We start from the raw sequence: 12,819 nt of genomic DNA on the forward strand, positions 1-12,819 counted from the left end.
GAGCGGGGGAGTGGGACTAACTGGATTGCTGTTTGAAAGAGCCGGCGCAGACTTGATGGGCCAAATGGCCTCCTCCTGTGCTGTACTATCCTATGATTCTATGATTCTAGGTCACATTAAGATATTGCACTTCAAAATGCTGAAGGTGTGAAGAAAGCCAGTAATTTCCTGTTGGTCTCCTTGACCTTGGGAGGGAGCCAGTGATTGACAGACAAAGGCTGGACCTCAGGATGTGCCTGTTTAAGGCAATTGTAAATTGAAGTTACATACAGTTCCATCAACTGGTCCGGGCAGCGGGCGGTCGAGGGGGGTCATTCAGCTCGACTGCCTGCCTCTCTTCCGCGGCCACGTTCGTGCCCGGGTGGCCCTGGAGATGGAGCACGCGGTGTCCGCCGGCACGCTCGAGGCCTTCCACGACCGGTGGTCACCGCAGGGACTGGAGTGCATCATCACCACTGGCAATGGAATTTTTATTTAAGTTGTTAAGTTTCATTTAATGTTTTTGTTAAGTTACAGTTTGTTTGTTTATTGTTTCCACTAAAAGAGCGACATACAGTTCCCCCTTAGTAGCGGAGTATTATATCGGCAGGGCTCCTGGCCATAGAACAGGTCGTCTTGCCACTTACCATGAGCAGCTCGATCATAGACCGGCCAAGCAACCACAAAAGACCAAATACTTACTCACCGGGGTGGGGGGGGGGCAACACATGTGCTCCCCCGAAAGAGTTAAGTTCCATGCAGATAGGTTCAAGTACTTAATGCTTCTCGGAAGCTTGGTCCAGCGTATTCTTGGCAATGGACCCTACAGTCTGAGCACTGAGGACAGATGTGTGGAGTTACCCGGCAACAGAGGCGTTTAGTTTCTTCCTTCCATTAACAGTGCTGACGCTGGGGTTACTGCAGAGGCTGTGCTATAAACTTCTGTTCGCTCCAAGCAACCCAACTCAGGACTGGCTATATGCCGCTTGTAGCTGCCGTTCAGCCCCAAGATCGGACTCTTTCATCGGACACATCCGCCCAGGGCTGCAGAGAGAAGAGAAATCAACAGCAGCTGAAACTGACCTGGCGAGACTGACAGCCTCGTCAAATTGACCAACTTTGGGGCATTGTGGGACACGTGAGCTCCGATTTTGGGAGAGAAGGCGGGCTGAATGGAGTTGGATGGAACCTCTCGAGTGTTGAGTTTCAAAGCGAAACTCCAACTGTGCTAGAGCCTGGAGCCTGTGAAACAGACCCCCCTCTACCTGGAGCCTGAGAAACAGACCCCCCCTCTACCTGGAGCCCGAGAAACAGACCCTCCTCTACCTGGAGCCTGAGAAACAGACCCTCCTCTACCTGGAGCCTGTGAAACAGACCCTCCTCTACCTGGAGCCTGTGAAACAGACCCTCCTCTACCTGGAGCCTGTGAAACAGACCCTCCTCTACCTGGAGCCTGTGAAACAGACCCTCCTCTACCTGGAGCCCGAGAAACAGACCCGCCTCTACCTGGAGCCCAAGAAACAGACCCTCCTCTACCTGGAGCCCGAGAAACAGACCCTCCTTTACCTGGAGCCCGAGAAACAGACCCTCCTCTACCTGGAGCCTGAGAAACAGACCCTCCTCTACCTGGAGCCTGTGAAACAGACCCTCCTCTACCTGGAGCCTGTGAAACAGACCCTCCTCTACCTGGAGTCTGTGAAACAGACCTCTTACTCGGCGCCATCCCTGAACATGACTTTTACTTGATGATGGCTCCCGTTGTCCCGTGTGGTTTAATCTTCAGACTGCTGCTGCCTCTCTGCCTCCTGACAGGTAAGAGTTAATCTTTTCCTGAATCCAACAGCAAGAATGCTGTGGAGTGGGACTTACACATTTCAAAGTCTTAAAATGAATCGTTCGGTTAAACCCCTGAGACCAAAGTTAGACTGTCAATATTAAGTCGCTGGTTACTAGCCTTCTCCACCTCCTTCTTGGATATGTCCAGGGGCAGAGGCTGAGATGAGGTCCACATTGGTTGTGGGCCCTCCGTGGCCTGTGGGTTGGGGCAATCGGCCATGGCAGGGGTTCTTGACCCGTGGCCCTGGGGGCACATACAGCCCCCTACCCCCACCCCTGAACCATGGCAGTCCAGCCCTTGGCGCCCAGGCACCTCAGTCCAATTTACACTTGTATTTCTTGTTTGTTGGTTTGTCCTGGTTGTATTTCATGGACCGGGAAATTTGGAAAGGGGCTGTTCTTGGTGCTGTTGCCTCACTGGTGGATAAATCCTAAATCAGAACTGTTAGTACCCGCAAACTCGGAATATATGCGAATTGATGGGTACATGGATTTAAACATCATCTGTCGCTGCCCCGAGGCCACCTGATGTACACCCATGAGCAACATAAAGACTGAAAGCTTGGGCATTCCGGTCTTTAATAACTTTCCCAGCAACAGATGATAACCTCTAATTAACCTCAGTGTGTAAAGAGCAATTAGCCTCTAATTAACCTCGGAGTATGGAGCAATTAACAACAACAACAACAACTATTTGTATTTATATAGCGCCTTTAACGTAGTAAAATGTCCCAAGGCGCTGCACAGGACAAGACAAAAAAATTTGACACCGAGACACATAAGGAGAAATTAGGGCAGGTGACCAAAAGCTTGGTCAAAAAGGTAGGTTTTAAGGAGCATCTTAAAGGAGGAAAACGAGGTAGTGAGGCGGAGAGGTTTAGGGAGGGAATTCCAGAGCTTGGGGCCTAGGCAACAGAAGGCACGGCCACCAATGGTTGAGTGATTATAATCAGGGATGCCCAAGAGGGTGGAATTAGAGGAGCGCAGATATCTCAGATGGGTGGTGGTGGGGCGGTGGTGAGGCATGGAGGGATATTTAAACAAGGATGAGAATTTTGAAATCGAGGCGTTGCTTAACCGGGAGCCAATGTAGGTCAGCGAGCACAGGGGTGATGGGTGAACGGGACTTGGTGCGAGTTAGAACACAGGCAGCCAAGTTTTGGATGACCTCAAAGTTTACAGAGGGAAGAATGTGAGAGGCCAGCCAGGAGTGCATTGGAATAGTCAAGTCCAGAGGTAACAAAGGCATGGATGAGGGTTTCAGCAGTGGATGAGCTGAGGCAAGGGCAGAGACGGGCGACGTTACAGAGGTGGAAATAGGTGGTCTCAGTTATGCTGCGAATATGTGGTCGGAAGCTCATTTCAGAGTCAAATATGACACCAAGATTGCGAACAGTGTGGTTCATCCTCATCCAGTGTGGAGAGGGATGGAGTCAGTGGCTATGGAACAGAGTTTGTGGCAGGGACTGAAAACAATGGCTTCGGTCTTCCCAATATTTAATTGGGGAAAATTTCTGCTCATCCAGAACTGGATGTCAGGCAAGCAATCTGACAATTTAGAGACTGTGGAGAGTTCGAGAGAGGTGGTAGTGAGGTAGAGCTGGGTGTCGTCAGCGTACATGTGGAAACTGACGCCGTGAAGAGCAATTAGCCTCTAATTAACCTTGGTGTGTGAAGAGCAATTAGCCTCTAATTAATGTTGAAATCAATGGAAATAAAAATCGGGTCATTTGTATACGGGCAACTGATCCATATCGCCAGTTTCACACCTGAGCATCAAGTTTAAAATCTTCATGTCAAACGCAGGAGATGCAACAGCTGCCCTTTCTCCTCCTCTCTTCCCACTGTCCAGGGTCTCAAACATTTCTTCCAGGTGAAACAGGGATTTACTTGTACTTCTTTCAACTTAGTATACTGTATACTCACGATGTGGAGACCAAATGCAGATTGGGTGATCGCTTTGTTGAACACCTCTATTCAATCCACAAGCGTGACCCTGAGCTTCTGGTCGCTTGCCATTTTAATTCTCCGCTCCACTCCCACTCTGACCTCTCTGTCTTCGGCCTCTTGCATTCTTCCATTGAAGCTCAACATAAGCTTGAGGACCAGCACCTCATCTTTCTATTAGGCACTTTACAGCCTTCTGGACTCAACATCGAGTTCAATAATTTCAGATCATAACCACTACTCCCATTTTTTTTTGGACAGCAGCTGTTGGTAATGATTCTGCTGTTGCCATTTGCAGCTCCTCTATTTCTTTACTTGTCCCATCAAAAGGGTGTCCTTTTGCCTTTCACCATTGATACGCTTATCAATTACTTCATAAAAGGTGATGAGTCGAAGAAGAGATGATGAGTCGAAAGAAGAGATGAATAAGGCTTTTATTAGCTAAGAAGAGACCATGCTTCTTCGTGAGTGACTGAACAAGTCTGAACGAAACCCACACAGTGGTGGGTGGAGTCAGCTGAGGCATGCCTCCATACACAGCGCCACCCAGAGGTGGCAATATACAATACAGTGGTTTACCACATTCACCCCTTGTTTAATGTGAAGTCCGGCGGGGTGAAGGGTACTACAAGTTAAGTCTATCAGGAGGCCTTGTCTGACGTCCTGATCGTCGTGGTGGCGGCGGTGGTGTTGCAGCATCCGACGTCGGGTCTGGTGTCTGGGTGGTTGGCGAAGATTCCTGGGGCTTTGGCATGCCGTCTGCAGGGGTTGGGTTGGGAGGGGTGGTGGGGGATAACAGTGGTAAGGGGGATAACGGTGGTAAGGGGGATAACGGTGGTAATTTAGGGGTACCCGAGGGTGCGAGATCTCGTATGGAGACCGTGTCCTCCCGCCCGTCTGGGTATGTCACCCAGGCACACTGGGGGTTGGCGTGTAGGAGGTGCACCCGCTCGACCAGGGGGTCCGTTTTATGCGTCCTCACGTGCCTCCGCAGTAGGACGGGCCCAGGAGAAGTCAACCATGCCGGTAGCGAGGTTCCCGATGTAGACTTCCGGGGGAAAACGAACATTTTCTCATGAGGGGTCGCATTAGTGGCAGTACAAAGCAGTGACCGAATGGAGTGAAGCGCTGCAGGGAGGACCTCCTGCCAGCGGGAGGTCGGAAGGCCCTTAGATTTTAGTGCTAAGAGGACTGCCTTCCAAACCGTCGCGTTCTCCCTTTCCACCTGGCCGTTCCCCCGGGGGTTGTAACTGGTGGTCCTGCTCGTGGCGATACCTCTTGTTAGCAGGTACTGCCGAAGTTCGTCGCTCATGAACGATGAGCCCCTGTCGCTATGTATATAGCTGGGGAACCCGAACAGAGCGAAGATGTCATTCAGACACTTGATGACCGTGGTACTGGTCATGTCTGGGCAAGGGATGGCAAAGGGGAAACGGGAGTACTCATCAACTATGTTGAGGAAGTACACATTGCGGTCAGCGGAGGGGAGGGGCCCTTTAAAATCGACGCTCAGGCGTTCGAAGGGGCGGGTGGCCTTGATCAGGCTTGCTCTGTCCGGCCTATAGAAGTGCGGTTTGCACTCGGCGCAGATTTGGCAGCTCTTGGTCATGGTCCTGACCTCCTCGATGGAGTAGGGCAGGTTACGGGATTTGATAAAATGGAAAAACCTGGTGACCCCCGGGTGGCAGAGGTCATTGTGGAGGGACTGCAGCCTATCACTCTGCGCGTTGGCGCATGTACCACGTGATAGGGCATCTGGGGGCTCATTGAGTTTCCCTGGCCGATACAAGATATCATAATTGTAGGTGGAGAGTTCGATTCTCCACCTCAAGATCTTGTCGTTCTTGATTTTACCCCTCTGCTTATTATTAAACATAAAAGCTACTGAACGCTGGTCAGTGAGCAGGGTAAATCGTTTCCCGGCCAGGTAATGCCTCCAGTGACGCACCGCTTCTACAATAGCCTGGGCCTCCTTTTCGACGGAGGAGTGTCTCGTCTCGGGGCCCTGGAGGGTCCTTGAGAAAAAGGCCACGGGTCTGCCCGCCTGGTTAAGGGTCGCGGCTAGGGCGAAGTCGGAGGCATCGCTCTCCACTTGGAAGGGGATGGACTCATCCACCGCGTGCATTGCGGCCTTCGCGATATCGTTCTTGATAAGAGTGAAGGCTGCACACGCCTCTGGTGTCAGGGGGAAGGAGGTGGCTTTGATGAGGGGCCTGGCTTTGTCTGCATAGAGGGGCACCCACTGGGCGTAGTAGGAGAAAAACCCCAGGCATCTCTTCAGTGCTTTTTGGCAGTGGGGAAGGGGTAGCTCCATTAGGGGGCGCATTCTGTCGGGGTCGGGCCCGATGACTCCGTTCTCCACCACGCAGCCGAGGATGGCCAGGCGCTTGGTGTGAAACATACATTTTTCCTTATTGTACGTTAGGTTCAGCCGTTGGGCCGTACGGAGGAAATTTGCTAGATTAACGTCGTGGTCCTGCTGGTCGTGGCCGCAGATGGTGACGTTATCCAAATAGGGGAAGGTTGCCCGCAGCGCGTTCTGGTCAACCATTCGGTCCATCTCCCTTTGGAAGACCGAAACCCCGTTGGTGACGCCGAAGGGGACCCTAAGGAAGTGGTAGAGGCGGCCGTTTGCCTCGAAGGCAGTATACTGGCGGTCCTCATGGCGGATGGGCAGCTGGTGGTACGCTGACTTAAGGTCGATGGTGGAGAATACTTTGTATTGCGCAATCTGATTGACCATATCAGATATGCGAGGGAGGGGGTACGCGTCCAGCTGGGTGTACCGGTTTATGGTTTGGCTGTAGTCGATTACCATGCGGCGTTTTGCAGTGGTTTTAACGACTACAACCTGGGCTCGCCAGGGGCTAGTGCTACCTTCGATAATGCCCTCCTTCAAGAGCCGCTCCACCTCAGACCTGATAAAAGCTCTGTCCCCGGCACTGTACCGCCTGCTTTTGGTAGCGATGGGTTTACAGTCGCGGGTGAGGTTAGCGAACAGGGGAGGGGGGGGGACTTTTAATGTGGAAAGGCTGCAGGTGGTTTGCAGCGGGCGATTTAAAAGTTGTTGGTTGCAGACTGTGAGTGGGGGGAGGGGTCCACCGTATGCTAGTGTGACACTCTTAAGGTGGCACTGAAAATCCAACCCTAGCAGGACGGCAGCGCAAAGACGGGGCAGGACTAGCAGTTTAAATTTTTGATATTCAGTGCCCCCTACTGACAGGGTCACCACACAGTAGCCGCTGATGTCCATTGACTGGGACTTGGACGCCATAGAAATGCGATGGTGCGTTGGCAGAATCGTGAGGGAGTGGCTACGTACCGTGTCGGGGTGGACGAAACTCTCTGTGCTCCCGCTGTCGATCAGGCAACTGGTGGCGCGGCCGTTTACCGCGATATCCATCATGGAGCTGGATAGATGGTGAGGGTGGCCTTGATCCAGCGTCACGGAGGCCAGTATGTGGCTTAGTGAGTCACTATAGTCATCCGCCGAGACGGTGGTCGGTTCCGGTGACGAAATGGCGGTTGAGTGCGTTGGATACGATGGCGGCGGATGCCATGCGGCCGGGGTACACAAAATGGCGGATAAGATGGCTGCTCCCACGGCCCGCACGCTGCGCTGCTGGCTGGCTTCCCCTTGCAGGCGTTAGCGTAATGGCCTTTCTTCCCGCAGCCCGAGCAGGTAGCTGTCTTAGCTGGGCAGTGCGCTCTGGGATGTTTTAACTGGCCACAGAAATAGCATTTTTGGGCCTGGTTACTGGGCATCGAAGCAGTTCTTACCGGAGGCTGCTGTCTCGGTTGGGTCGCTGCAGCGGTTGGTGCCGGGGGCGGCGGTCCCGTGTCCCACGGTTTCGATTGCCATGTCTCGGCGCCGTTACGGGGGTATGCCTCGAGGTTTCGGTGGGCCTCCTCTAACGAGAGCGCAAGGGCAATGGCCGTCTTCAGGTCGGGTTCCTTGCTTTCTAGCAGTCTCTGCCGGGTGTGGTCTGACTGGAGGCCCCTGACGAAGGCATCACAGGCGAGTCCCTGCGCGTGCTCCACAGCCGTTACCGCTTTACAATCGCAGTCTCTGCAGAGTGCCAGTAGCGCCCGTGCAAATGCCCCTACCGATTCTCCCGGTTGCTGCCTGCGGGATCCCAAGAGGTGTCGGGCGTAAATTGTGTTCACTGGGCGCGTATATTGCCCTTTTAGTAGCTCGAGGGCCGCCACGTACGTATTAGAGTCCCGGATTAGCATATATACTTGATGGCTCACCTGGGCGGTCAAAATTTTCAGTTTGTGATCCTCCTCTGTAACCTGTGAGATTGCGAGGAAGGATTCAAAGCAGCTCAGCCAGTGTTCAAACTTGGCTGATGCACCCACATCTTGAGGGTCGAGGTCCAGGCGTGGTGGTCTGAGGGCTCTCAGCAATGTCTGCTGTATCCGTTGCTGTTGTTGCTCCTCAGGTGTCGCCATTTAACTTTTAGCTAATAAAATTGATACGCTTATCAATTACTTCATAAAAGGTGATGAGTCGAAGAAGAGATGATGAGTCGAAAGAAGAGATGAATAAGGCTTTTATTAGCTAAGAAGAGACCATGCTTCTTCGTGAGTGACTGAACAAGTCTGAACGAAACCCACACAGTGGTGGGTGGAGTCAGCTGAGGCATGCCTCCATACACAGCGCCACCCAGAGGTGGCAATATACAATACAGTGGTTTACCACAACCATCATCCCTTTTGTCATTTAATCACTCCTGCCTTCCACCCTGTCACTGACCTTCCCTTTTATTTTTTCCTCTGTTAATCTGGTTCAAGTGATGTTGATTGAGGGATAAATATTGGCCAGCACACCGGGGAGAACTCCCCTGCTCTTCTTCGAAATAGTGCCATGGGATCTTTTACGTCCACCTGAGAGAGCAGACGGGGCCTCGGTTTAACGTCTCATCTGAAAGATGGCACATCCGACAGTGCGGCACTCCCTCACTGTAAATGTCAGCCTGGATTTTGTGCTCAAGTCTCTGGAGTGGGGCTTGAACCCACAACCTTCTGACTCAGAGACGAGAGTGCTGCCATCAAGTCGAGGGTGACATTTCTTTCTATTGTTAAAATTAACGGTGGGGTAAAGCGAGGGCTGGGAGTGCGGAAGTCCCCGATGTGAGCCCGCCACCCCTCCAACCCACCAAGAGCAAGGAAGAGGAAAATCCTGACCATGACCATTACTAAAGGCGAACCGTGGGAACGTTTATTTTGTCATTGAAAAACTGATGAACGCAGATAGGAAGCGGAAAAGTTGGTAAAATAAAAAGGTGAATTAACCCCAAACCTAAACCACACGCTATTCTGGTTTGGACTGGGAAAACCTGAGAGCAACAAATGAAACGTTAATGCTGGTTTACTCGTATCCCTTTAGCTGTTGTGGCTTGGAATCTGAGGCTGGCAGTAGCCCAGGGCTGAAGACCCAGCCTTCCTAACCCGAGCACACAAGCTGTGAGGTTACTAGAGTAAGCATCTGCGGAAGTCCCAGTGTGTTTAGTAACCGGCGCTGGCAAGACCGTTCTTTGTTAAGCAGATAGTGAGAAAGCTGCTTTCTACCTAGCAGGGAGAGGTTGTCTTACAATTATGGGGCACGGTGACGGATGGTGAGCAAAGGAGAAGCCAAATGCGATCATGAAGCGAGTAGAAGCGAGGCGGTGCAGAGCCTGTAGCAGTTGCCCACATTGGTGAAAATGGTGCGGAAAGCTGACCGTCTGACAGGGAAGTGTCGGCAAACGGTTAAGAGGCCAACAGATTGGAAACTGAGGGCTGGTGGTACACTGGCCCTCAAATAATGCTATGTAAATGTTGGTGTATTAGTGCTGGATGTGTTCAGACGAGATTCCTTTGTCTGTTATTTTAATGATAGTGTTAACCCTCTAAAATATAAATGGATTGAAGCCTGTGTCAAAATTGCAGACAAAGAAATGTCATAACATGTGGTCTTTAGGAACATGGGAACGGGAAGAGGCCATTCAGACCCTCGGGCCTGCTCCACCATTCAGTTAGATCATGACTGATCTACACTACAACTCCATTTTCCCTCTTTCCCTCCATATAGGTAGAGACAAGCGAGTGGCACTAATGCCTCCCTTAAGACATATGTAGCAATTCAGTAAAATATACCTTCTCTTTAAGTTATGGTTGGAGAGAAAGGAAGGTAATATCTTGCTAACAGGAGCTTGGAAAACCTGGTCAGAATTATGAGAAATATTTAAACCAGAAGCAGAGTGGGAGCGGAGAAGCTTTAAAGAGGATCAGCTGCTAGTAAACGCAATAGTTAACTGAGATATATGGACCAGTAGGTCCATTGTGTTGGCTAATCTGAGGTGGCAGTAGTGATTCTACAGTTGGCCTCAGCACCCCTAGGCCAGCAAGGGGGAAGGAATTCCACCAGAGTTCCTATTCCTGAATGCTATCCAGTGACCTGTGCTGGAACGAGCAGGTGTGTGATATCGGGTGAGGATGGAATTGGGCTCAGCTGTGATGTCCCTTGTGATCAAACAGCCTAGCGACTCTCCACTGTCTAAGCTCTCGCACGAATAGTAGACAGTGGGTGAGGTACCAGAGGGTGCCTGGCTCTGGTGGAACTGTACCTCAGTACGGAGTCAATGACATTACAAGAGAGGGAAAGGAAAGAGGAGGAAACAGACAAAATTAAAGGACACCACCTTCCTGGGAAGCCAAGCCTCCTTGTCCCAAGTGGTAATTTCTCCTGTCTAAGCCTAAATCGTGAATGCTGCTGTTCTCACTTGAGGTCCAAATCTATCTCTTTGACCATGCCTTTGGTAATATCGCCTAACTTTTCTACCATGAATGCTCTCCATCCATTTTTATCTCCTCTGATCCATTTTCTATGTTGAAAGTGCCGCCTTGTTTTTATTGGTGATGTGCCTCAATAATCCCGAGACTCGATGTTAGCGAAACAAAACAAGGCTTTTATTAACTTAGAAGATAACACGCAGTGGAGAGAGGTATCTTCCATCTGGAGCTCTGCAGTACTGGATATGAGGCCAGACTGAGCTGGCTTACATAGAGGCCAGGTATGGGCAGAGCCCTACACACAACACATTCCATACATTCCAATATACAATACAATGGTGAGGAGAAACCTGAAACCAACCACAGTCACAGGCAATACAATGGTGAGGGGAAACCTGAAACCAACCACAGTCACAGGCAGTGATGAGTGGAATATTTCATCACAATTGGTGGCATCGACACACCCTTAGAATCAAAGTGGAATTATTTGACTCGATGAAAAGAGGGTGTGGGGCAACAATTTATGGGTGAGTTTAACTACTGAGTGGAGTGATTAGTGAAGATCTTTCAAAAGGAGGCGTTACATTTCTGGAGTTATTACGCAAGATGCTAAGAGGCCTTATTTTGGCTTGTAACTTATTAGTTAGTATGAACTGGCGGCGACTTTAGACCCAGAGGGACACTGGAGTATCAGTGTGCGTAATGTCACTGGAGCCGAGATTACAGAGAAAGAGATGAAAGATGGAATGTCTCAGATCATAGGAGCACTGGTCAGAAGGCCATAAGGGTACAAAGGGAAGTAAAGACATATTGCTAGAGGGGAAACCGTGAATAAGCAATGATTTTAAGGACGTGCTGGTGATTTGCACAACATAGCAGTAGAATTACTAATACTAAAACCTAGACCAAAACACTAAATGGGAGGTTTAATGGCCCAGTGATACTGGAATTTCTGGGTTGAGGTCATATTGTATCAATGCAAAAACTGTGGCAAATTAAGGAGGGAAGTTGGCCCAACAGCCTGCACTTTGGTAATCAATATGAAAATAGCTCGAGGCAACCTCACACCAGCTGCAACCAGAGAGAACAGTTTAAACTCCATTTCGCACGAGCAAAGAATCAAGCGTGCAGTCAGCCTTTTGTTGAGGTTAAAGATTTAAAAGGCAATGGGACATCAGTGGAGCTGTGTGTGTGTCTTAGTAGGGAGCTCTTCTTGCGTGTGTCTTTTACAAAGGATGATATGAGAACTGAGAGGTTATAACTATCAGGAAGATTGAACAGGCTGGGGCTCTTTTCTCTAGAAAAGAGAAGGCTGAGGGCTGACCTGATAGAGGTCTTTAAAACTCTGAAAGGGTTTGATAGGGTAGACGCAGAGAAGATGTTTCCGCCTGTGGTGGAATCCAAAACTAGGGGCCATAAATATAAGATAGTCATTAATAAATCCAATAGGGAATTCAGAAGAAACTTCTTTACCAGAGAGTGGTTAGAAAGTGGAACTCGCTACCGCAGGGAGCAGTTGAGGCGAATAGCACAGATGCATTTAAAGGGAAGCTAAATAAGTTCATGAGGGAGAAAGGAATAGAAGGACATGTTGATGGGGTGAGATGAAATAGGGTAGGAGGAGGCTCGTGTGGAGCATAAACACCGGCACAGACCAGTTGGGTCAAATGTCAAATTTTTATGTGTGTGTCTGTGCATACCTGCGTGCATGTTTGCGTGTACCTCCGTAGGGGAGCTCCTCTTGCCTGGTGAAGAGGAGCGAGCAGTATAACTCAGCTCTGCACTGCCGTGCACAGGTACCAGGCTCTGGAGTATTACATAACCATAGAATAACACAAGGAAAACATGTTAAAAGATTTAAGGAGGGACGGAAATGGGAAAGCTACAATAGATAAGTCAGGATGATGAGGGAACATTTGAAAAATATCAATTGGAGAAGAAGAAATTCTTTGGATTGGAGATAAAATATTGAACAGCCCTCAAAGGCTGGAGGTGAGTTAGTGCCGAGGTAGAAATTGTGAGTGGTCTGCATCCGGAAACACGGGAGGGGGAAGAATGCATCAGAGTTTATGGAGAAAGCAGAAGTGAGTAATAAAACAGTAATCAGTAATAAGCACTGAAATATTCATGATGTCAGGAGCAGATGGAGCACATTAATGCAATATTTTAAAGGCCCTTTGGTACTGATACTGCGGTGGCTTTTTCCAGTGTAAAGCTATTGGCGTGTGTTCATATCGGAAAAAGTCAGAATTGTAGGGGGTGGCGTGTGTGTGCCCAGGC

The 12,819-nt window shown here is 50.1% G+C and overlaps 1 protein-coding gene across 1 annotated transcript in view; it reads left to right on the forward strand.

Moving 5' to 3' along the window:
• Positions 1-1,727: 1,727 nt before the first annotated feature.
• LOC147108520 (piezo-type mechanosensitive ion channel component 2-like) overlaps positions 1,728-12,819 on the forward strand; it is a 318,148-nt gene continuing 307,056 nt past the window's right edge. The window contains 1 exon segment of the mRNA XM_086004280.1: positions 1,728-1,791. Within this exon segment, the coding sequence (XP_085860406.1) occupies positions 1,728-1,791 (64 nt within the window).

The sequence above is a fragment of the Somniosus microcephalus genome, chromosome 13 (assembly GCF_052327205.1).
Source record: "Somniosus microcephalus isolate GS21.2 chromosome 13, FLI_Smic_1.0, whole genome shotgun sequence".
Lineage (NCBI taxonomy): Eukaryota > Metazoa > Chordata > Chondrichthyes > Squaliformes > Somniosidae > Somniosus > Somniosus microcephalus.